This window comes from Cotesia typhae, unplaced genomic scaffold (assembly GCF_013202065.1).
Source record: "Cotesia typhae breed Kobodo isofemale line unplaced genomic scaffold, CoteBio_Ctyphae contig_4, whole genome shotgun sequence".
In the NCBI taxonomy this organism is placed as follows: domain Eukaryota; kingdom Metazoa; phylum Arthropoda; class Insecta; order Hymenoptera; family Braconidae; genus Cotesia; species Cotesia typhae.
Window position 1 is genome coordinate 6,851,005 of NW_027423748.1, and position 25,185 is coordinate 6,876,189.

The 25,185-nt window shown below is 28.2% G+C and overlaps 3 protein-coding genes across 4 annotated transcripts in view; 2 read left to right on the forward strand and 1 right to left on the reverse strand.

Annotated features, from left to right (window-relative positions):
- Positions 1-25,185, reverse strand: part of LOC141527670 (cilia- and flagella-associated protein 298) — a 47,371-nt gene that overhangs the window by 6,062 nt on the left and 16,124 nt on the right. Inside the window, exons 1-5 of one of the 2 annotated variants that reach the window (XM_074243250.1) lie at positions 11,636-12,143; positions 10,121-10,428; positions 7,528-7,809; positions 6,029-6,222; positions 3,409-3,734 (exon numbers count right to left, since the gene is read on the reverse strand). The exons of the other annotated variant lie outside the window; for it this stretch is intronic. Of the exons in view, the coding sequence (XP_074099351.1) occupies positions 3,409-3,734; positions 6,029-6,222; positions 7,528-7,809; positions 10,121-10,322 (1,004 nt within the window). The 5' untranslated portion in view covers positions 10,323-10,428; positions 11,636-12,143. Of the gene's footprint in view, positions 1-3,408; positions 3,735-6,028; positions 6,223-7,527; positions 7,810-10,120; positions 10,429-11,635; positions 12,144-25,185 lie in introns of those variants that run through there. 2 annotated transcript variants of the gene reach the window in all.
- On the forward strand, positions 9,745-23,534 carry Teh2 (tipE homolog 2 phospholipid transfer protein). The gene is made up of 8 exons (XM_074243252.1): positions 9,745-9,825; positions 9,930-10,028; positions 12,150-12,399; positions 15,231-15,363; positions 19,391-19,908; positions 20,764-21,022; positions 22,466-22,630; positions 22,837-23,534. The coding sequence occupies exons 5-8, from the start codon at positions 19,584-19,586 to the stop codon at positions 23,090-23,092; spliced, it is 1,005 nt and encodes a 334-aa protein (XP_074099353.1). The 5' UTR covers positions 9,745-9,825; positions 9,930-10,028; positions 12,150-12,399; positions 15,231-15,363; positions 19,391-19,583; the 3' UTR covers positions 23,093-23,534.
- Positions 16,938-19,397, forward strand: Teh3 (tipE homolog 3 phospholipid transfer protein). Its single transcript, XM_074243249.1, has 2 exons — positions 16,938-18,493; positions 18,588-19,397. Exon 1 carries the CDS (start codon positions 17,143-17,145, stop codon positions 18,481-18,483), a length of 1,341 nt encoding a protein of 446 aa, XP_074099350.1. The 5' UTR covers positions 16,938-17,142; the 3' UTR covers positions 18,484-18,493; positions 18,588-19,397.

Consider the following 25,185-nt stretch of genomic DNA (forward strand, 5'->3'; position numbering starts at 1 on the left):
TTTGAAATAAATTTCTCATATATTTAATTGTAACTTTAAAAATTTAATACTTCAGATATTTAAAAATAAAAAAAAAATTCTAAGATTATTAATTTGACAGTTTTTACAATTGCAAAAAAAAAATTAAGGAATTATTATAAAGATAAAAATATTTTTATAATGATTGTATTTGATCGGACTTAAAGTGTTAACTTGTCAGCCCATCATATTATTAAACATAAATAAATTCAAGCGACAGAAGTATTGAAGTATTAAATATTAAGCTTATTATACTTTATGACCTTCTCACCAATGTCTTACACATTTAAGCCAATAATAAAAAATAAACGCTTTACTTACACATCTGTGCATTAGAAGTATTAAAAAGTAATACAAGACAAAGCATTTATTTTTATCGATCGGTAACCCTACACAATAAACCACTCTGCTGGTATGTGTTTAAATATTTACAAATTTAATAAAGCTCATATAACTCAATTTCACCCCACAACTAGAATAACAACCTGTGCAAATCGAGCGTTTATATCCTAAATGTAAGCGAATGCACCAGGAAAACTTTACAAGGACATCAACCATCGATTTAAAACCCGCACGAACTCTCCATAACTTACCTCAATCTACTTATTTTAAACATAAATACTTTTGTATATAATATTGCTAAGCGATATTCATATTTTCTGAGATCTATTATATGAATTAGGCTGTCGATTTTTTTTTTTTTGTATTTATGCATCAAACGTTTTTATTTTTGTTTATCTGTTTAAAAATTGATGTGTATTTTTATTCTGTAAATTCGATTTTACATACTCTCACTCATGCGGTAAGAGGATTAATTAAATAAATTATTTTCTTGTGGGGTGGACCAGATGATTAATTTTTCTTAACTAAAAAAAATTTTTAAAATACTCTTTTATAATTAAAAAAATTTACTTTCGATATTTTATCTCGTCAAGAGCTTTCATTTGAGTATCCACATGCATTTTGATATATTTTTCATATATACATTTATATAAATATATAAAATATATGAAAAATTGATGTGGGTACTCAAATGAAAGCTTTTGATGAGTGAAACGTCAGGATGAGCTTATATCTTTAAAAATTTCAATAGTTAAAAAAGTACAGTGCAATTTAACAAGTCATTATTTAATAAAGCAAAATTTTAATTTTTTTTTAGTTCACGAGTCACGGCTGTCACATTATAATTGCAAGGTTGATAGTCAATACAAATTAGATAATTAAAAAAATTTTTTTATTTAAAAAACAACAATAAAAAAATTTTCCCTGCTTTAATTCTCTCAAAAAATTGAAAAAATTTTGAAAGTTAAAGAGATATAAATTGCGCAATACATTTTTGTTTTTCATGAATTTTTGAAGTATAATTAAAATAATAATAAATATAGAAATAAAATAGAAATAAAAAAAAGTATATTTCAAATTAACATTTGAAAGTATAGTAACACTAAATGATAACATTTGACAATAAGCCGATTAATTAATAAAGTTAAAAATAATGATGCGGAATTGTTAACAAGACTATTCGGAGAATTTAGGTCAATTGATTAGTGATATCATCAATAACCAGCATCAATTTGTGAAATGTAGTGCACATAATACAAATTTATGTAACGTGTTATGTCACAGACATTACCAGAGGCAAATTGCCACCAAATGGTGCCCGTGAGACTTACATAATTGTTAAATTTGCTTCTTAGTTTCCCCAATCGTTCAACTTCAATATCTCCCGCTATTTCTTATTAGATTCACTCTTTCCTCCCTTTGTATTTAAATCAGTTAGCGTCCTCCGATAATTACAATTAACACAAATTTTCTCTATTCTTAGGGCCAAGGCTCTATTTCGCGTTAAATATTTAACTATTTTAAAAATATTAAATCAAATATCGAACGTACTAAATACGAATGAATGAATTATCGAGTTGATTTGCAAATTTCCAAGCATCCAATATTCTGATAAAAGTTCACCTCGACTATTTATATTTGTATGTATGTATATACATATATACTAAACTGATTCTCTACCTCTGTCATCATCACCTCCACTGAAATATCCCGTCCTCGTGTAAACGTTAAACTTTGAGTAAATTGCATTTGGAGAAAATAGTACGCTAAAGATTTTCCAATAAACTAAAATACTTCAGACTTAATACTCGCGATATCGCAAGTCTATATAGCTTCGATAAATTTATATAAATGGATTATATTAAACCTATATACTTTTCAGATTAAATGTCAAAATTATTATTATAACATAGCGATAATAATAATAATTTAAATAAATGTTTTTTTTTTGTTATAAAAATAGTTAAAGTTATGTATTTGGAATTTACATACTTCAACTTGAGAAACTTGTGAAATATTTCAGAAAATTATCGACATAGTTAAAGTACTTAGTATCAATTTCTACATCAAAAATTTTTACAAAATTTGCAATATTTTACAGTACTAAAAACTATTTAAAAAACAAAAATCTTAGAATTTTTTTAAGTATTTATAAAAAGTAAAAATATTTATAATTTAAGAAAATAAAATTTCTGGTTGGATTTTCCACTTCGGGAACGGAATTACTGAGGTGAAAATATTTCAAGATTCAAATGGTATTCGAAGAAAAATTTGGCAATAGTTTGCCCATTTACAAGCTATTTTATGGCAATTCTGGTAATGCATAAATTTTAGACGTTCGAGTAATTCTAATAATAAATTGTAAAGAAAAAATGGTTGCTATATAGTAATGTAACGTATTGACCTAGTTAAATGTCAATTAGCCCCGCCGTTTAATAGCTTAAATGCTGTGGCTACTTTTTGTGAGTATAAAAACAGATATGGAATCAATTAAAGTGATTATAACTGAGAGCTAAAATTTTATCCAATTTTTAAAGGCAAAAAAACTATCGAAATCTTAATTTTTTCCTTTTAAGACATTTTTATCATAAATGCGCCATAAAAAAAATTTAAAAATGTGAATTTTTCAACTAATTATGGCTAAAAATGGGTTTGACCCAACTTGTAAATAGTTACCAAATTTTTTTTAACACTAAAAAATATATTCTCGATAATTATTGAGAATACAGTTTCTTATTTAAAGAATTTTTCGAAGTAATTTTTAATTAAGTCAAGTAAAAAAAATAATTGAGATTTTTTTGTAAAAAAATTAATAAATTTAGATTAATTTCTAAATAATAAATTTTTTTTTTAGAGTAAAGTGAATTATAAATAAATGAAATAAAATTATCAAGTGTTGAAAAAATTTATTTTTATTATTTTTTTGTTAATCAATTCATAAAACTACAACATATTTTTGAAAATTTTTTGTCATAGTCAAAAAAAAATTGATATTAATAAATAAAATTTTGTTGAAACAAAAATATTTATTGATAAAAGCGGTCTTACCCCTGAGTAGAAACACAGTTGGGTATCCCATCAAGACTCTCTCTGCTGACCTCATCGGCCATCGCGACCTTTAGCTGGTGCCCGAAACTCGCGAGGTCTTCTCTGAAGGCCTCGCTTCCGGGGGTGACGGCACCACTCGTGGGTGGAAACGGCGTGGCATTCTCATTGTCACCCACCACGCCGCTATCGCCTCCCTCGCTGTTTTTGTCCACCAAATTCTGTTCGTCTTCGTTGTAAATTTTGAAGTAGGCGAAGGTGAGATATATCACCGAAATAATGAAAGATGGTATTGGTATTGCCATCGCAAGCACTAGGTTCATATAAACCTGGAGATTAACCCTTTATTTAGTCATATTTCATACATTTATCGACACAGACACACATACACAGTTCAACAAATAATACAGCTAAATTCTCATTTCAACTGATGAGTATTTATCTTCATTTAAATATTTACGTCAATTTTATCACAACTTCAATACTTAGAATTTTCGCAATTATTATTTTTTTTTCTTTTTGCTTTTTTATCTCAGCTTTTTCTATTCAGTCCTTCCAAAGGCATTGAGCATTTTGTTAAACTTAGCGTGTTTCTAAAACATCTTTTTCTTTTATCATCATCATCATCATTATTCTTTTTTTTTTTTTTTTGCGCTGTAATAAAGCCGATGCGGTGAACACAAAGATTTCTTTCATCTTTTCACAAAAAAAATTGAATTAAAACACCGAGTATTTACTTTCGCGAAAAAAAAAATACGCTCAATGAATTTTCGCGAGCAACAATTACAGCAAAGTGAAAAACTAAACGTAAATAAAGAAAATAAAAAGAAGGAATTGAAACTTCAATTTTTTAAGGATCTGCACAAATATTTTTTTTTTTACATATATTTAATTAAATATTTAGTTAAGTATTTAACACAAAATTTTTTGACGCATTGATGTAAAATTTTTTACTGTATAATTTAGAAAGGGTAAAAGTTTGAAATGGTAATTTTTAGCAGTTAATCATTACTTATTATAAATCGACAATTATTTATTACAATTTACTTTTTTCCGTGTGTGAGCAATATAATTTCATGCAAATTTAAACTCAAGTTTTTGGAAATAGTTAATTCGCTGAATCAGCGGTTTTAAGTTTTAAAACTCACGTATCGTTAAAAAGTTCGAATTTCCCAAAGTATTTATTTATTCAATCTGCTAAGCCAAATAGTATTTAAATACAACTTGTGAAGCCACAACTAAATTTATTCCAAGGGAAAATAGGTCAAGCCCTACTTTTGCTTAATCAGAAAAGGTCCTGAGTTTATAAAAAACACTCGCTATCTCTATTAATTTTCTAAATAACATAAAATTTATTTGTAGAAAATAAGCTACTTATTAATGTAATCAGATTTGTTAACACAATTATTATTATTGTCGGTACGAATTATTTGGGAAAATTTATTTAACCAAATTAGATCCCAAAGCCAAAGTTAGAATTTTCCAATTGTTTGCGAAGGTTAGCGCATGAGTGGATTCATTTCCATCAACCCTTTGTAGAAAGTTCAAATTCCTAACCTGTTTAACGTGAAGAAAGTTATATTGTAGCTTTCTATAAAGTCTACCGGCAAAATAAAGAGAATACGTGCATGTTCAAACTTTCCCTTAAACAATGACTGAAATTCAAACATCCCTTTGCAGATGCGGTAAGTTGTGTTCACTAAGACCCGAAATATCGCGATGATCCTCGCCCTCGGCGGAACACATTGGGAATTGAAACTTTCAGCGCAAGACATAAAAATAAATAATTGGTTTTTTTTAGTTAATAAAAATTCTAGAGCCTCATTTCCTTCCAAAACACACATTTTCATATTTTACGTTTATCGTTTTAGTAAATATAATTTTGTGCAAAAAAAAAAAATCAATACTCTTGAGTTTGTACTATGTAGTTTTTATGGACAATGTTAGCGAGTTTAAAAGTTTTAACGATTGCCAAGAGTTTATTTATATTTATTACTACCTAATAATAAAAATAAATAATGAAAAAAAGATATTGTAAATTTATTTTACGCTAGTAATATTAAAACCAGGACAGTGGATAATAGTAATTGTCAATTGATTGACGTTTTAAAGAAAAACCATCAGCGGAATTGAATTCAGATCGGAAAATATTAAAGAGGTGCTGTAGACTTATGAAGAAATGATGATAATAATAATAATAAAAATAAAAAATTTTCTTTGATGGTACTTTATCAGAAAGATGATGGTTTCCGACTTAGCCGTTCGCTCTATTCAACATCGGTACGGCATTGTCCACCGACAATTGAAATCGTCTCGGTTACAATGTTTCCGCAAGTTTAAGCTCAAGACCATTTATTTTTTTGCTCAATAAATGTCCATCAGATTTTATTTTTCTCGCGTTAAAGCTCTTTCCTGGAAAATTCAATGACTGATTTTTTGAGCAAGAGTATTGAAGAGGTGATCGCTCCTGTGATTGACGTTATTTATTTAAATGAAATTTTTTTTTTTTAGACAGAAAATATTTTACAATATTAATATTGATGTTAATATTAATATCATACGATATGTAAAGGCTCTCTTAGAGGAAAGAGGTGAATAAAGTAATGTAATATTTAATAGAGACCTGCCACATATCAAGGTCACTCAATACGATCCCAGGATCTATTTTAGAATAGTAACAACTAAAATTATGTCCTATTTTAGTGTACTGTTTGTAAAAAATACTGCAATTGAGTATTGGAGGGTATCCACAGCCTTTTACATTGGGAAATAATTTAGCACCAGTGAAATACCACTCGGAATCGTTGCCCATCAGACCTGGAAAAGGTTATATACATTTTATTAATAAAAATTTATTTTATTCTTCTTGGTAAAATTATCAACATTTTATACTGATTGTCAATTTTAAAAATATATATCGTTTAATTTAAAATCACTCCGGAAAATCGATGACCTGAATTCACTCGATAGATATTTGTAAAATTCTTAAAATATATAATTCAAAATTTAATAATTTAATTTAATATACCATAAAATTATGTAATGTATTTACTGGGATAGAATTTATTTTAGATAATATAATTTTGGTTGGCTGTAATTTTAAAAAAGTAAATTATCGGAATATCTTTGAGCTTTTATATTAAAAATTGAATTATCGATAAAATTTTATCGATATTTTTTTAAGTCAATAATTTATCATAATTTTTCGTTAATAATTTACTTTTTTACTCAAATATGTTACGCTCTACTTTACAGGACTTTGTTTTAGAGAGTTTATAACTTTTATTAAAGTTTTTAGTAGAGACTCGTTTTAATTTAAAATTTTCTTATGTTTATGACAGGACAAGTTTTTCTCATTAATGTGTTTTGTAAACCAGGGTGTAATGAGGTACTTTATAGAGCCGATAATAAATTACATGGATGGAAAAATTTATAGACATTGAAAGTTATTGAAAAGAAAATTTTTACATTGATAAAAAATGAATTTGATTTATTTTTTATCAAGCAGAAAAATGATAGAATTTAATAAAATTTATTTTAACCAAAAATTTCTTACTTTAAAAATTTTTTTTGCTTGGTTTAAGATGATCAAACTCTTCACAATGATATTTTTCTTTTAAATCAATTTAATTTTTTTGTAAATGTAAAAAATTTTTTTGTAAATGTAAAAATTTTGCCGTAAAAAATTTTAATTCGTTTATTTCAAAGATAAAAAAAATTAGGAGTAAAATTGTAAGGTATCACGAGATTCTCTTTAAGTATTCCAAATAATTTATAATTTTAATAAACTAAAGCTATAGACAATTGAGTATTTTAATCAAAGACGTAAATTTATGTTGCATACTGATTTTTTATATATTTTTTAACTAAAAATTATATTTCTGATTATTTTCTTGCTAAGGTAATGTATCCTCTCGGGAAGCAATAAATTAATAAATAAAACAAAATAAATATAAAAAAAAATTTTGACTTAAAAAGAAATTTTGGAGTTTTTACCAAAAATTTATGAGAATTTTATGAAAAGACAAGTTATGTATAAAAAAAATTGGATATTGTATGAAAAAAATCTTATTCATCAGATTAAAAAAAAAAAAAAAAAAAATATATATATATATACAATACCTGTAGGAAAAGGTTTTGGCAGTCTATTATCAATATCATCTTCATCAAACTCGTCGTCAAAATCCTCGATGTAATTATTGTAATCCCTCGGTGAACGTTCATATCTCGACTTGTACCCGGCCTCGTCGCCCTCGACACCTCCTCCCGCCCTGCCCTCCCTGTCGGTCCCATCTAACTGAGTTTCATTAACTGGTAGTTTGTAATTAACGCGTATTTGCGTACAATCGTAAAGTTCCTTGGTACAACCTTCTCTACATGAGGTCCACGAGCAGTTGCTAGCACCTGGACTCATCATTATATAACACACAAGACAACGCTCAATTTCAGTTAAACTATTTACTTCCATCAACATTAACACCAATATACGACACAACAAATCCACACACGCCCAAACACATTTAAAACACATGCATGCTTGGAAATATTTACGCAGGCGTACACATTGACCACGTGGACGATATCACGAGATATTAAATTATTGTCTGTCAACTTTCCAAAGAAATAACTCGCTTCAGATATTATATATCATATTATTTTACATTTCTGTGTTTAATATTTTTATTTCTATCATTGATACTCAACTTTTCAAGTGAATAGGGTTAAAGAGATATTTTGCTCGTTCAAGAGTTTACTTTATATTGATATTTGTCAATAAATAGTTTTTCGATGCCAAAACTTGCGAGCACAAATGTCCAGATACATTTGTCAAGAGCGATATTAAATAATCTATCGAAAATCAATAGCCACTCTACTCAGCTTATATATTTATTTCAACTGGTAAAAGTTCATTGCGTCAAGCTACTCATTTATTATTCGAACTTTTTGATTGATACACGACTTAAATAATTTACAGCAGAAAATCAAGTACACAGAAAAAAAAGTTAACTTAAACCAAGAACATATTGGTCTTTAAAAATTTATTCTAGAACAAAAAAAAAACATTATTTTTTTTTATTAAAAATAAAACTTTTTTTTTTTTTGTTTGTAAAAAAAAACTTTTTTTTTATTAAAAAAAAATTATTCGAATTGTTAATGTTAAAAAAATTTTAATCAAAAAAGAAATTTATTTTTAAATTGTGTTAAAAAATATTTTAAAAAAGTATAGGACTTATTAATTTTAAATTATCCAAGTTCCCATTCATATCTATAATATATTTAAATAAACACTCTTTCGGTTGAGAGGATATTTTTTTTTATTTTAGTATTTATTTACATCTTCGTAAATGTCTTGTTGGTTTTCCATTACTACTGTAAGGACAACAGAAATAATACATTTAATTGCAATATTAAATATTAAATTAACTTAAGAGTGTAAACACTGTAATTAACTTAACTAATGGTAAATTAATTGTAAGAGTTAAAAAAAATATGTATATATATCTCCATTTGTTAATTATTATAGTCCACGACAATATGTAATAATTACAAAAATAATTACAAGTAATAATAATTTCAAGTAATAATAAAAATAATTACAAGTAAATAATTACAATAATTGCTTAAATTTATTTAAATTATGATAATTGATGATTTAATGGCTGTACGAGGACAGACTAATAATTATTCTCTTGATCATTATATATTACTGCGAACTATAATATTAATTTACAGTAATAATTACGTTAATTTAATATTGTAATTAATTATAGTATTTATGATGTCCTTACAATACTGATGGATGTAGAAAACCGACGAGAGCGTTTATTTATTAATTTTAAAAAGGGTGAAAATATACACAAGACCGGACTCGAACCTTGATCGTCCCACACTCTTAAAAAATTGTGATATCTCTTAGCTATACAGGATTTATATAAACTTTTGAATTTATTGATACATATTACTTTACTTTATTAAATTATTTAAAACTCTTGAAACAAAATATTCATCAAGAAAATAATTTACTTGAATCAAGACATTTGTCATTTTCATAAAAATGTTCTTGAGCCAAGATATCCTTTTTTTCTATGTACTTGATGTCAGTATAACTGCGCACACTGAAAAAAAAATTAAATTTATTCAAAAGAAAAATTCTTTAACAAAAAAAAATAATTTTAAAGAGTTTCTTCCTTTTGAATTAAGACAAAAAATAATTGAATAAATTTTTTTTTTATTTAAAATGATCAAACTCTTAAAAATGATTTTTTTGGTTCAAAAATTTTTCTTTTGAATAAATTTAATTTATTTTTTTTTAGTTTAGGTACTCGTGATATCATAAAAGCAGGAAAAAAAATAACTTGGAGTCAACAAATAAGAGATTGGCAAAGGAACACATGACTTTTAAAATTAAAGATAACTTTGGTAACCAACAACAATAAAATTGGACAGAAAATTGAAAAACAACACACATAACTACAAACATGGATGATAATTTTCGATCTGAAGAAAGATCTTATCAATTACAGGGAAAACGAAAGCAAACTCTGACATTGCTGGTTCGAAAGCTGACATGCACAGAACTTTTTACAGTGGGGCTCAGTACGAACAATGACAACAATCTGAAGGTTCTTATTCTTATTAAATTGTGTATTTGTTTAAAATTATATTAATATATGTAAGTGAGTGAGTGAGTGAGTGAGTGAATGAGATTGTTCACCTCTACGTGACTCAACATCTATGGTGACACACTCGGCCGGTCGTGTGTCAAAATCCATAAAGATCGTGGTGAAGGCGGGGTCGATGACGAAGGGGACCAAGAAGAGGAAGGCGAAGAGGCTGAAGGTGCCAAGGAGGATGAAGAACGCGGTCGTGTAGAACAGCAGCTTCTCTAAAAACGTCTGGTCTTTTTCGTCCGCCATCTTGGTGAACGGGGGCAGTGGTTGCGGTTGATGCTTCTTAACACTCGTCGATATTTATTCCTAATTTTATTTATAACGAACGTCAAACGCCCGACATCTGATTAATCTGTGGAATTTTTCATTTTTTTACTTAAAAATAATATAAATACTCTAAATTTTTATAGTTGCGTCAACTGACATCGACCCATTCTTCAGGGTTAACTAAATCGATGCCTTTACATATCGAGAATTAAGTATATATATATATATATATATATATATATATATATATATATATATATATATATATATATATATATTGTATATTTTATTTTAAACGTTAAAAGTCTCTTATCTCAATAAATTTATTTTTATTATTTATTTTAGATGTTAAAATATAAATAGTATTAATAATTGATAGCAACTGTAGCAAATCCAAGAAACTTCGACACTCATTAACAGATACGGGCAATCGAGAGTACTATCAAATCCATGATTTACCGGACAGGACATTAAATTCTCCGGTACACGTGAGTGCAGCACGCGACGATAAAAAAAAAGTTAATAATAATAGTACAAAGCTGAATAGTTATAGGCAAACTTTAATTATTAATTTATAAAATAACTCAATAATTTATCGATTATTCTAATTTTATAACCAGTTTATTTTTACAGCATACTGATACGAGCAAATGCCGCGGGTTTTTATCCACCCAATACAGTACAATACAATGTAAGCCGGTCTAGTCTTACCCGTCTAAATAAAGACCTATGATATTCATCAATTTAAATCCCCTGAGATACAAAATTCCTGATTAGAATTAGTCTACCGAATTCGAGGGTAAAGGAACAATTTATAACTCGATTAATAAACTTTAATATACAAACATACTTATTAACCAATAGCGTTAGGCATTTTCATTAACACTGAAGACAAGTTTTTAAATTGAGCCATAAAAAATTTTGATTGTCAATCTTGAAAATTTTGATTAGATACAATAAAAGAAAGACAATTGACCATTTTTTTATTTTTGTTTAAAAAAATAATTTTTTTTCATTTTTTTATGTAACAATTTTTATATTAAAAAAATTCTTAATTTTAATATCGTTAAAATTTAACGATTATTTTTATTTTAAAAAAATTTCATCAATAGTCTAAATTATTTTTTAAAATAATTTTTAAAAAATCCTAAAAATGATCAAATGCCTTTAAATTTCAGTATTGTATAAAACAGACGTTTAACTTTAAAAGATTCTTTGTATCAGTAGGATTAATGTCACTGAAGTCTTGTACTTGTACTTAAAGAAGTAAAAAAGAAGAAAAAGTAACTTACCCTCTTCCTGTTCCCCCGCATCATCATAACAGTATTTATTTTGTTATTTTGTATCTTATAGTTGGTTGTTCTCGGAGCACATCACAAAATAGCCCTCAGGGCTCTTCACATATTTTATCTAACACTAAGCAGATCGACTAAGCACATTTGTCTGATCTGACAATTAGCACAACTACTTTATAACGGGTTGGTTAACACTAAACAAGTATCGCCACCTTCACTTATTCTACTTTCTCGAGCTCCGAGGATATTTATTGCTCCAAAGTCATGATCTTACCAATTAGTGTCCTCATACTTGACACATTAATTCCGCGGAATCACTCTTTGGCGCGGGCTTTTTCGTTAAAATAATTAATTAATTTAATTAAAATAGTTATTAGATAAAATAAATAATATAAGAGTATAATATTAAAGTGAATAGAATCTGTTAAATAATAAATGAGTTAAAAATAAAATTATAGAAGGATGGTACTGTAATGTCTGTAAGTGTTTGTTTGTTTGGTTTGTTTTTTAGAGGGATGATTACAGTGGTTGCCTAACACCGTTGTCAACGTACCATGGCAGGCCACGAGTGGTTGCTCACGGTACACACGGTGCGTCGGCGGATGCCGGGCTACTGCAGTCCAAGGCAGCTTTGGGCTTTTGGGCGAGCTTATTTTCTGGGCGATCGCAGCGCCCTGACGACAGAATCTAGTAGCATCGACCGCCACACTTCCAGGGCGTTCTCGTCACACATATACATTTTATAAGGCGATGAGATATGAGTGAGAACAACCTACAACACAATATATTGTTTCCACTGTACACTACACACTCTACACGTATCTATCTATGTATAAATATAAATATAAATCATTTACTGAGATTTAGTACAATCGTAAACCTACATTTCATCTTTCACGGTCTGCACAAATAATAACTGAAAAAATATTTATGTACTCTTCTTATTAAATCGCTTGTAAATGTAAAACCGCTGATCGTTAAATCAAAATTCACTAATTATTTCGTTAGGTTGGTTGTTTTTTTTTTTTCTTTAGATTTTAATTGTCATTTTTATATGGCCGGGGTTATTTTTGTTGTTAATTAATTTTAACTATTTTTAGATTAAAAGGCTGAATAGAAACCGCGGATTAATTCGATAATTATTATGTACTGGTTGCTGGAGGCAACCAAATATATTTATCGTCAGGATCAAAGTAAATAGCTAAATTGTATTACATAGTATGGTCTGCTACTTCTGGATTGTATGAAAATATACGAATGATTATCATAATCAGTTAGAATAATGATTTATTTGCGTTAAGTGGAAATCAGAGATAAATTTTTTAAAAAATTTTAATATACACGGAAAGAACAAGATGACACTGAATATCATCTCAGATTATATTGAGTGGAAAAAATTTCAGATAGTAGCTGGTATTATCCAGATTATAATGAGTATAATCTGGGATGATATCCAGTGTTATTTTGTTATTTCCGTGTACATACAAAAAGTTCATTTGAAATAAAAAAATTAAAAAAAAAAACTGAAATTTTTTTAAAGTAAGAACAAATTTTTTTAGATAAGAAAATTTTACTTTGAAGAAAAAAATTTCCTTGAGTCAGCAATTTTTTCTGTATATCGACGTTCTAATTTACAAATTGTCTAAAAAATAAGGAGTTAGATCATATAAGGATACTTAGTCTGACTATAAAAAATTTAACTCCTTAAAAAACTTAAAATTGTTTGATTCTTTGAAAAATATTAAAAAAATCGGTGCATTGAATATGCAAATATCTCAGAGAACTTTTTGAGGGCTTTATTATTTCAATTGTTAGTTTCTGAAGTTTGTTTTATTTTCCGTCTAGATTTCAGAGTTAAATAATATTTACTTTGATCAATTACATTATTATTATTATTCTTACTTATATGAATAACATTAAGTTAAATATTATTAGTAATTTCAATAATTATTTTTGCAATTAAAATATCAAATGATTTATAATTATTATTGAGCTAAAGAAAATATGAAAAATAATTTATGTATTATATTTTTCGGTTAAATAATCATCAAATAAATAAAACAAAGCAAAACTTTTTTCAGCCTTACAAAAAAACAAACAAAAATAAGTATAATAATAACAATAAAATATTTTTATATTGAAAATATCAATAAAATAATCCAATAAAAATAAATAGCTTCTAATAAATATAAAAGTAAAATTCCAAAGCTGCTGACAAGAAATAAGATACAAAAAGAATTATTTCTATGCTCTGGGGAAATCTTAGGGATCGAGATTGGCACTACGCCGAAGTAGGTGTCTTATTTCGGGTATCATGCTTTATTCCATCAGTTTGTTGATAAATAAACGTTTTTTCTGTAAAATTTATAGACACGCAAGCCTCAATTATTAACAATAATAATGGTGATAATAATAATAACGATATATCAGCAATCTATCAAATTACCAAATTAATTATCGGTTCCCCGGAGCTTTTTAATGAGCCGAACGTTCGATAATGGCAAAGCTTAGAGCTAAAAAAAGTAACCAGTCGATACAAACAAAAATTAAGTCCCCAACGTCCTAACGAACCACCTGAAGTCTTCTTGAGATCTCTCGAGATCCATCTATACTCAAAGTCTCCAGCGTATTCAAACTCAATGACACTTGGCCTTCTCGAGACACTGCCAGATTGTTGGTGTGTAACGAGGGTTGCTCACGCCAAGTACTCCCAAAGTATCATCTTTTTTTCCAATACTCGTATTCATATTTATACCAATCCGTTCAATATTTTTAATTATCTCCCCCTTAGCTGAATCTCCGATTTAAAAAAAAAAAAAATTATAAGTTTGTTTGCCAAAAATGTAAAACTACTTTTTGCATTTGAATCGATAAAAATATTAACAAGATCGAAGGGCAATTAATTTCCGCTGGCTTCCAATTTGGTAAATAGAGAAAAAATAGGTAAGAAAGCCAGGAGGCTTTTGGCAAACCGCCAGTATATTAAATGGGTCAAAGGATGACTAAATGAGTCTGAAGACAAATTTCCAACATCGTAAAACAGCAAATGACACTGATTAGTTTTTGTTTATTCAATCCCTTAATTCTGTCACGAAAGCTTCGCTGACCTCTATCTTTATTTTTATTTACTCAATACAATTTAATTCAAGGAATAAAGTGTTTTTTATACTTTAGATCTTTAAACTCTACCCTAAATTTATTTGTTCGCAAATAATATTAAAATATTATTATTATTATTATTTTTAATAGCATAAAAAAAATCAGGTACAACAAATTAGTTAATGTTTGATATTTAATAAAATGACTTGGAACGTAGCGAGTAGTAAGTAGTAAGTAGAGTATCCAGGCTTCAGTCAGACCTCGGTTAAAGATGAAAGGCATTATTCAATTCTACGGTAATAAAACTGTGTTAAAGTAAATTCAAGTAAAAACGAATAGAAGTTATGTTGACAAGAACGAGGCTTGACAGAGGTTAAAAGTACCCATAAGACACTTTTAAAATCCTCCCGGAGGGTTTTTAATAATAGTCATAGTTACGCTTATAATCATAAAAAATAAATATATGTATAGTGATAACGTGATATTGATTTAGTAGTGAGATACGGCAAATTCGAGGTGGCGCTGCTTTCGGCCCTGCAACCGCCATATTTGTTTGGCTGAATGAAGCTTTACTGCGTTAAGTAAGCTTTTTTCGGTGAACGAGCTAACAACTCCTTCTAAATTACGTAAGTAACTATCAATATTTATTTATTAATCATAAACCTTGTTAATAAGTCGATAAAGATTTTATAAATTTCATTTTTTTAGTTTGTATTAAAAATCTAAACATGTGACATGTGGGCACGCGGTTGTAATTCTTATGATAAAAGCTCATGTAAACAATCTTTCATTAATTTTGTTTTTTGTGGTCCTATTGTTGTTTTTTTTTTAGGTGAAAATTAATTTATGAAAAAATAGATTTTGAATTAATTATTTGAGTCGGTTCAATGACTGCGCTATTTTGGTAAAAAAAAAAAAAAAAATAGAATGAAGGATTAAAATAGAACTCGAGAGGGGAAGATTGTTACAATGTGTAGACATGTGTAGACATATTATGTCTTTAAATAGTGTTTAGCCGTGAAATAGTAATTGATTGACATAATTGGAGCGTATACAAGTGTCGTTGAGTGGTAGTGACCGGAAGTACATCGATTTACATACAAGTATCAGCTCTAACTCTTATTATATCGAGGAGCTGTCACGTGGCAAGTTTTGTTAGCGTTTAAGACTTTTATTGTCAATTTTTTGCAGCCATTTAAAATCAAAAAAAAATTTTTTTTTAATTACAAGCAATAAAATAAACGTTAAAATTTATTTTGTAAATAAATTTAAATAAAAATAAAAAATTTATGTCAATAGATTAAAATTTCCAATAAAATATTTTTATGACGTAAATATTATTTAAAAGGTCAGATGAAGAATAAAAAAAAAAATAATAATGACAATAAGGAAAAAGCAATAAATCGATTTATCTATTTAAATACATCAAAAGAACATGAGAGATAACAATTACATTAAATTGGGTAATTATTATCCGCGTTAAAGGAGAAAAAAGTAAAGAGAGATATTAATCTCTTTTTTTTTATTATTATACTATTACTAAAAATTATAATTTAAAAACGATCTGTAGTATGATAAAGTGAGCGTGTACACGCGACACGCATAATTGCAACTGCAAACTATTTCAGTGCACAATACCGGCGCCACGCTGTCTACTTTGTAATATTAAAACATACAAGCAAAGTATGAGTACGAGTTTTGTTCGATAAAAACCGAGTTTCGTGCTCTACCACAGTCCTCATTTTTTCTGCACGTAATAATCTAGTTTTTTTTTATTTTTCACCGGAATTAAAACCTCAAAGCTAATTAGTTTTAGATAAATAAATAAATTCATTTCGAGAAAGAATTTTAATTAGTTTTATAGTCAAGTAAATAAAAAAAAAATAAATGAATAAATAAATAAAGTAAAATAAAATCTAAAATGTAAAATTTAATGAAAATAGATCTGGAGAATTATCAATGAAAAAGCATTATTGCGAAATAGCTAATGATTTAATCCAAAATGACGTCATTGCGGCAAAGCCCGTGGTATAAAAAAGCTAAAAGTAATAGGAGCGCAGGCTCGATTATTGATTTAACCGTGAGTATTATCTAGAGTCGAGGATCACGCGCATCCGCAGATCGATGTTGGTGCAGGTCGCGATTGCGCATTTTAAAATTTCCATACATTCATTAGTTGTTTCTGGTGCGGCAAAAACGTCCGTGGCACCGTCGTCGCAAACTCTTTTCAATGTAATGTGACCGGTGAGGCTTGTGGATATTTAAACTGATCGTAACTTTTCTTGGATAATTTTTCGCAAATTCGGCGAATCAATAAAATAAAAATAAATAATCATTAACAAAGAAAAAAAATAAAAAAACAGTGATGGTGATATCCTAAGCAGTGATTAAAAAGTTGTCTCAGTATGGGAAAACCGATACCAGTCGAAGACCTGGTGATCCCACCTCAAGATGGTCGGATATGTGGCACCATCTGCATATGTCAGATGACAGCAGTCCTTTCATCAGTGGCATTAGTTTATCTAACAGTAGCGATCTATATGCCAAGCACCCGAGCTTTTTCCTCGGGAATATCTCCAGTTCCGGCGATGTGCACTACAATAAGAACCATAAACGCCGACAATTGTTCCTGGGGCAGTTGTGGTGAGTGGTGTCTCTCAAAAACATCTGGCCCGTGCACTCAAATCCACGTTAACTTGAGGAACAACGGTTCGACGATCCTCCTCGGGAATTGCACGAACATCACCAACAAAACGTGCTACGGTATCGACCAGGAAAACGCTAAAAAGTCAAAGTGTATCGCCGACGAGTGCCGGAACTTGACGGGAACTTTCAACTGCACCGCGGGGATTTGCATCAACATTACCGACGCCTTCGAGTGCAATTTTCGCGACACAGATCCGCCTTTAAAGTGCTCGGGAAGACGAGGAAAGATAACTTGTATTGCCATAGACGGTTTGTTTAATTGCAACCGCGGAACTTGTGAAAGGATTAGAACGCCCTACAACTGCGACCGCCGGTGCGTTGACATCCCGACCCGCAACAAGAACATGATCCTGATAAGTGGAGATAAAGTTTATCTGAGCCAGTGCGAGCGGGCGATTGATGTCGAAAGCAGCAGGGAAATTTGGAACGAAAATCGGGGAGATGTTTTGATGGCTTCTTGCTACGGAATTTACAACAGCAGCTTGGGGGTTGAAGCGGTGGATTGTATAAACGGCTCGGTGCTTGAGAAGACGATGCTCACTGATCTTACTAACTTTACCTACTTGTCCTACTTGAGTTTGTACGCATCCAAGCCGTTAGACGACGCAAATTTTGCGCTTCCACCGGAGCATACGTTGATTATCGCTAATGAAAGTCGGCTGATGATTAATCTTGAGGGCTGTGTTAACACTCTGAGGGACGAGTGTAAGGAATTTTTGCACGAGTTTGGAAAAGACGGATCGGATCACAATGCTCGGGCCAGGTTCCCTTGCTTCTTTGCTAAAGACAGGACAGAAATAGTCGTCAGTAAATTTGATTTGGAAACCACTTGGAAGGAATTCATTGTTGCGTTGGTGTTTCCCAGTGTCCTGTTTGTTGTCAGTTGCTTGACATTGATCCTGTGCCAGAGGACTGTTGTCGTGGGCGACGACGCGAAAATGCGGTTCAAGGGGATCCCTATTGTCAAGAGCGAGTTTGATAAAAGTATGTCAGGCAACTTGGCTGACGCTGGGGGAGGAGACTCTGTTATGGCGCTCTGAGATCCGTCACGTAAGATTTTTTTTTTTTTTTTTTTTTTTTAATACAAAAATAATTATTTTTGTTTGCAAATTGATGAAAATATTTTTTATTTTTTAAATTACAGGCATTCCCCTCTTGGAGGAGAGCCCGGCTCGCCAATCGATTTTCTCCCTACGCGGGCACTATTGAAAGAGTGCAAGAGAGTGAGAGGGAGTGGGAGGGGAACGCGTGATTCAAATTATCTTTATTAAAAAATCTAATATTGAATTGACAAACAAAGAAACAAAACATAAAACAAATTATTATAAATTTTTTATTAATCAAATTTTAGTGCAGGATATTATTTGCACTGCCATAAAATATTAATAATTATGAAAGAGAATTTAATAAAAATAAAAATATATCAAAATAAATGATAAAAGGAAAAAAAAAATAAATTTTGACCGATTTAACAAAACTATTTTGGAAAAAGTTGCCACGTGTTCAGCGGATGGAGATTAACGAAAGGACGTGAAGGATTTTTAAAAATAAAACGCTAAATAGACACGCTTTCACGTCAATGCAGCTGAGAGTTTAAATTATTTAAGACTAACTAACAGTTTTCTCACGCAAATAAATATTTAAATAAATAAATAAATCGATTAGGCAAACACTGAACACACTGATGGACTAGATAGGAAATAATAATAATAATAATAATAATAATAATCGGTATTATTTATTTTAGGACACTGATAGTATTTTTATTGGCTTGTTAGTGGTTAGCGCGTAGACTGGCAGGAGACCGACTTAAATAATTAATTTTTACATCAAGTATTTTTATAAATAAATAGTTGTAGTTGTATTTTTACTTTTAAATTATTAATTAATTATTTATTTTTATATTATCAATGTTATTTATTTTTTATCGGATAAAATAAATTACAGACCCGCGACGGCTGATAAATATTTAGGAGGAGTTACGAGCAATAAGTCGCGGTCGGCGAAAAAAAAAAGAAAAAGAGCAAGTGTGAGTTAAGGACGAAAGCTGGAGAAGCTAAATAAATTGAAACGGAAATCGTTGGGTCTTATTGACCCAAAAAAAAGATCAATCATTGATTCCGACGAGTCAACGGTGATTATGGGGGCGCAGGAGGACGACAAGTCCAGTATTATCGACGATCCCAATTCAACAACGAATGGAGTTGGCGCTGGAGGAGCCACCGATTTGCCGGCTATTCAAATTTTAACGCTCTTGGAAAAAGCTAAATTTTATACTTCGCTGTTTCTCGGTACAATGGCGATACTCGCGGTTTTTGGGTTCCTTTTTTTAATACCTTTTGTCGTAGAACCGGCTATCACCACGATACTTGCCGATTTTTCACCTCATCCTGTTGCCTGTGTCGTTAGCGAACATGTTTATGCTGAAGGACTTAAAAATTGTTCCTGGGCTAGTTGCAGAGAAGGTTATTAATATTATTATTACTAATTTTTTTTTTTTTTTTTTCAGTAGATTGGAAAATTTTATAAATTATAAATTATGTAAGAAATACAGCTTGAATTAGTTTTTCAAATTAAATATAAATTTTTGCTGCACAGAAAAAAAAAATTAACTTGAATCAAAAGAAAAATTCTTAAACCAAGAAAATAATTTTGAAGAGTTTTATTGTCTTGGATCAAGACGAAAAATTCTTGAATCAAGTAAAATTTACTTAGACCCTGGATAATTTCTTAGTTTAAGAATTTTTTATTCAAATCAAAAAGATGAAATTCTTCAAAATTATTTACTTGATTCAAGTTAATTTTTTTTTCTGTGTAAAAATCAAACTATAATTATTGATTTGCTGGGACAGGTAAAATATATATTTTAAGAGTAGAATTTACTGTTTCAAATATTAAATTCTCCGATTGTGAGACCTTCCCCTTCTCCTCATATTATAGACTATATATTCAAACGACAATTTTTAATGGTTGAAACTGTAATTTTTTAAGATAAGAGAGTCGTAATATTTACATTTTTGTCACCCCGATGTCTGATGTACAGTTTGAAACTATAAAAATTAACTGGAATCCGAGTAAATTTTACTGTTTACTTTTTTTTACTTACTGTGCAGTTTCTAATTTTTTATACAAAAATTTTATAATTTATTTTAAAAAATTGTACTAGTCAAAACAATTTTTATTCACAATAAAAATTTTTTTTATGTCCTATAAAAACGACATTAATTTTTTCACTTAAAATTTTTTATCTTAAAAATTTTAGCAAAAATTATTGTTATTATAGTCTTGAATAAAATAATTAATTACGTTTTAATTTTTAGGTTGCACAAGCGCAGCGACGAGGTGTCACCAGTTACGAGTTAATTACTCCCGAATGCCCTATGACGAATTTATAACCAAGCCACTGGGTTCCGTAGCGTGGGATGTTACTGACACGAAATTTTACATAAACACCGAAGGATGCGGATACCCTCCTCGAGTTAACTGCTCGGTGTTTGCTAAAGAATTTGGACGCAGTAATATGGGAAAAATAATTCCTTGCTTCTACAGTAGGACGTACCCTGGGACTGTTGTTTCTCGGTAATTATTTTCTACTACACTTCAAAATTTCCATCACTCCAAAAAGGATAATTAAGAAAAACAGAAAAGGCATCGAATTTTTTTAGAATAAATCTGAACAATGCATCTTAATTAAATTGATTCAAGCACTTGATTCAATTTTACCGAAAACAATAGAATTTCAATGGCATTCCAATAGGACTCAATTCGAATTATTCTGTCTGTAGAGTTCAATCGTTGTTTTCAATTAGTGATCAATAATAACTTATAGAGATTTTTAATTGGCTTTTTTTTTATACTTTTATTTTATTTGTCGTTGAAATTTAGAGAATACTTTTGTTTTTTCAAGGAGCGGGTAATTATAAAGCATTGTGTCTTTATATACTTTAAAATATATAACACATTAAATTGGAGAATTTTAACTTAAAAAATCATTACTTTCATTTATTTACAAAATTACCTTGGATTAAGGAAATTTTATTTAATTCAATAATTTTTTTCTTTCATCATGTGAATTTTTTTTCTCAGCATACAAGTTTTCAAGGTTTATTTAACAAAAAATTAATATTAACAGTTTTATGCTTTGGACTTCATATCGACCAAACTTGGATAATAATAAAAGAAGTTATACCTTCATACTATAGAATAAAAAGTGTATGCCCTTAGTATTATAAGAAATACATTACACAGTAAAAAATTTTGCGTCAATGCGTCAAAAATTTTTATGTTAAATATTTAATACTTTTTTTGTGTTAATTTAACATTCTTTGTGTTAAATTAACACAAAAAAGTGTTAAATATCTAACACAAAAATTTTTTGACGAAAAATTTTTTACTATGTAATCACTAAATTTTTGTGAAACTTACGCTTAATCAATTTTTATAGGAAAATTTTGGTAATTATTTAAAAGTGGGGTCAATCCCATTTTGGTGCTTAACTAAGTGAAAAATTAACATTTTCAAATTTTTTTTGAGGCTTTTCGCCTTCAAAAGTTGGAAAAATTTTGCTCTCATGTTTTTGGATAAAAATTTCTATTTTATTTATTTTTTTTTTTTTGATGTTTTTGATATATTTTTTTTTGAGAAGTAAATAAAAAAATGAACGATTAAAAAAAAAGTTGAATTTCACAATTTTCTAAAAAAATTACAAATTTTTTTGAAAATTTGTAAAATTTGTTAAAATTGTGATAATTTATTATTTTTTTTTTTAATTGTTTATTTTTTTATGTATTTAAAAAAAAATATATCAATGGAATCAAATAGAAATTAAATATTTTTTCTTGTGAAAATATTCAAAAATTTTCTACAAAAAGTGCACAATTACCACTACTTTAAAAATAATTTTTTTACTGTCAGTAATTTACTCCAATAATCAAGTTTTAATTATAAATTTTTTGTCAAGCACAGAGTAAGCTTGACCTAATAATTAAAAAAAAAAAAAAAAAAAATGATCTACTGTTACAGATATTCATGGAATCAAAACCTGAGGCACTTAGTACTTGCGATAGTGATACCAATATTAATATTCGTGATATCCTTGGCTGTGTTATTTTATTGGCATTGCACACCAATGAAGAGCTGCGGAGGACCAGGTCGCAATCTGATCGATAAATATTCGAGAAAAGAGGAGTAAGTTACTTACAATTCCTTAAAACTCGAAAAAAAAAACCCGCAGAAAAACAACAATTAATTATTCTACTGAATTACATCGATCGATTTAATGTAACTCAGTAGATATTTTTGATAAAAGCCGCTGAGATAATAAAAGATGAAATCGATGTAATTCAGTGGTAGAATAATTTACAAAGAACGAAATACTTCACCGTAATAATTAGTTGTACTCCTTTATTACAGCATTCTAGCGGAAGACGAATTCGAGGAAGACGAAGAGGAGTACTGATTGTTACCGAGGGCTCACCCCCCAGCGCGGGAGTGACCCAAAGTGATAACAGCAATAAAAGTAACGATAATAATAAAAACAACAAATACCAAATTAATAATAGTGATTTCAAAAGAAGCCAATCAAATTTGTTTAAAATTGATTTATCTAATTGGCCAATAATTGCTAATTATCAATCAATTAGAGTTTAGTTATTTAATTGTTAATTAATAGAATTTATTTATAATTGTTGATAGGTTTTTTATTTTAAAATAATAAATGATGTAAATTTTAATGATAATAGTTGTAAAGATTTCAAAAGACTCGATCGTCTGCCAGTAAATTAATACGCAATCGTTTAACGCGTTTAATGCTAAATAAATAATTTTAAATAAAGTTTTTAAGGCCATTTATATAGGTAATCAAATTTGGTCTTCTTTCTTTTTTAATTAAGTATTACTGAATATATATTTATTATATTTAATTATTTCCAAATTTTTCGAAGCTCACCTTTTTATCTTTATTAAGCAAATTATTAATTAATTAATTAATTAATTATAATAAGCTAGGAATAAAATTAAAATTTCGCCTGTGAATAATTAATGATATTAATAATTAAATTTAATTAAAGGGGTATATATGTATAATTGTTACAACTTTTGTACATACGGCGGATCATAAATATTTATTGTAATTTATTGACCGCGTGTTATATAAATATTATATATAGATATAGATATATATGAATATATATATATATATATATATATATATATATATATATATATATATATATATATATATATATATACGTAATCGTATAAATATGTATTGAAATTGTAATAAATTTGTTTTTTTATTATTTTCAATTTTTTAAAGGGACGTGTCAAATGTTTTCTGTGCTTGTCGTATCGAACTTCTTTTCGCAAACATATTTTTAAAATTTTTTAAATTTTTATTTAGAAAAAAAATAATTTAGGGGTTTTTTGAAAGATTTTAATCATGCAAGAAAAATTAGAATGAAAACTATCCATTTCATGGATAAAAAATCTTTTAATAAAAATTTGAAGCTCCGTCAAATTTAAAATTTTTTTACATTGGATTTTTTTTTAAGGAAAAAATGTAAACTGTGGTAAAAAAAAAAATTTCAGATAATATCAAATATAATCCAGATTATACTAAATTATTTTTGTATTATATTCAGTGTAATCTCCGATTTGACCAAGTAATTTTTCTAGTTATGTCGCGTAAGATTACACTGGATATAATCCGAAAAAATATCCCGTATAATTTGAATTGTACTCAGTAGAATCTTGTATTATATAATTTTTTCGAAAATTATCATATTCAAATTTTGAATTTTAATTAATAAATTTATAAATTTCTTTTTAAAATTTGTTAAAATTGTGATAATTAATTTTTTCTTTAAATTGTTAAATTTTTTATGTATTTTTCAAAAAAACAATTATTTCAATAAAATCAAATAGAAATTTCAGTCAAAAAATAAAAATTAAAATGGTGACCCTACTTGAAAATATTTATCAAAAAATTTTTCACCCCTAAATTATCGGAAAATTTTTGCTAAAATGCTCCTTAAATATTTTCTATCCATGCTTTACATTGTATTTTTGAAAAATACATAATAAAAAATTAATTATCATCATTTTAATCAATTTTCCAAATTTCCAAAAAAATTTATAAATTTATAAATAAAAAAAAAAAAAAAAAGTAGAATATGACAATATTTGAAAAAATTATATAATCCAAGTTTCTACTGAGTATAATTCAAATTATACGGGATATTTTTTCGGATTATATCCAGTGTAATCTTACGCAGTATAACTAGAAAAATTACTTGGTCAAATCGAAGATTACACTGAGTATAATACAAAAATAATTTTCTATAATCTGGATTATATTTGATATTATCTAAAATTTGTTTTTTATCCACAGATAACACTGAGTATAATCTTGGATGATATGCAGTGTAATTTTGTTCTTTCTCTGTATTTCGCCTTTTTGTCAACAAAAAAAAAAAAGAATAAAAATTTAAAAAGTAAAGAAATAGTTTGTGAAGAGCAGATCGTTTCGAATAAGTTCTGAAAGCATGTGTGTCCTAAACATCTAGAATGGTTGTGAATCTTAAAAGAGCCTTTAAAAGGCCTTAAAGTATAGACGGAAAAATACATCAGTCATAATGAGCTAATTATGTACTAACTAACATAGTCAACGATAAAAAAAAAAAATTAAAACTATAACTATATTATTTTATAGTCGTATCGCTCATCACAATTAGTAATTTAAT

Coding starts and splice junctions, on each gene's coding strand:
- Teh3 (XM_074243249.1), top strand. CDS start 17,143: ATGGGAAAACCGATACCAGTCGAAGACCTGGTGATCCCACCTCAAGAT.
- Teh2 (XM_074243252.1), top strand. CDS start 19,584: ATGGGGGCGCAGGAGGACGACAAGTCCAGTATTATCGACGATCCCAAT. Junction 19,909..20,763: donor CTGGGCTAGTTGCAGAGAAG/GTTATTAATATT, acceptor TTTAATTTTTAG/GTTGCACAAGCGCAGCGACG. Junction 21,023..22,465: donor CCTGGGACTGTTGTTTCTCG/GTAATTATTTTC, acceptor CTACTGTTACAG/ATATTCATGGAATCAAAACC.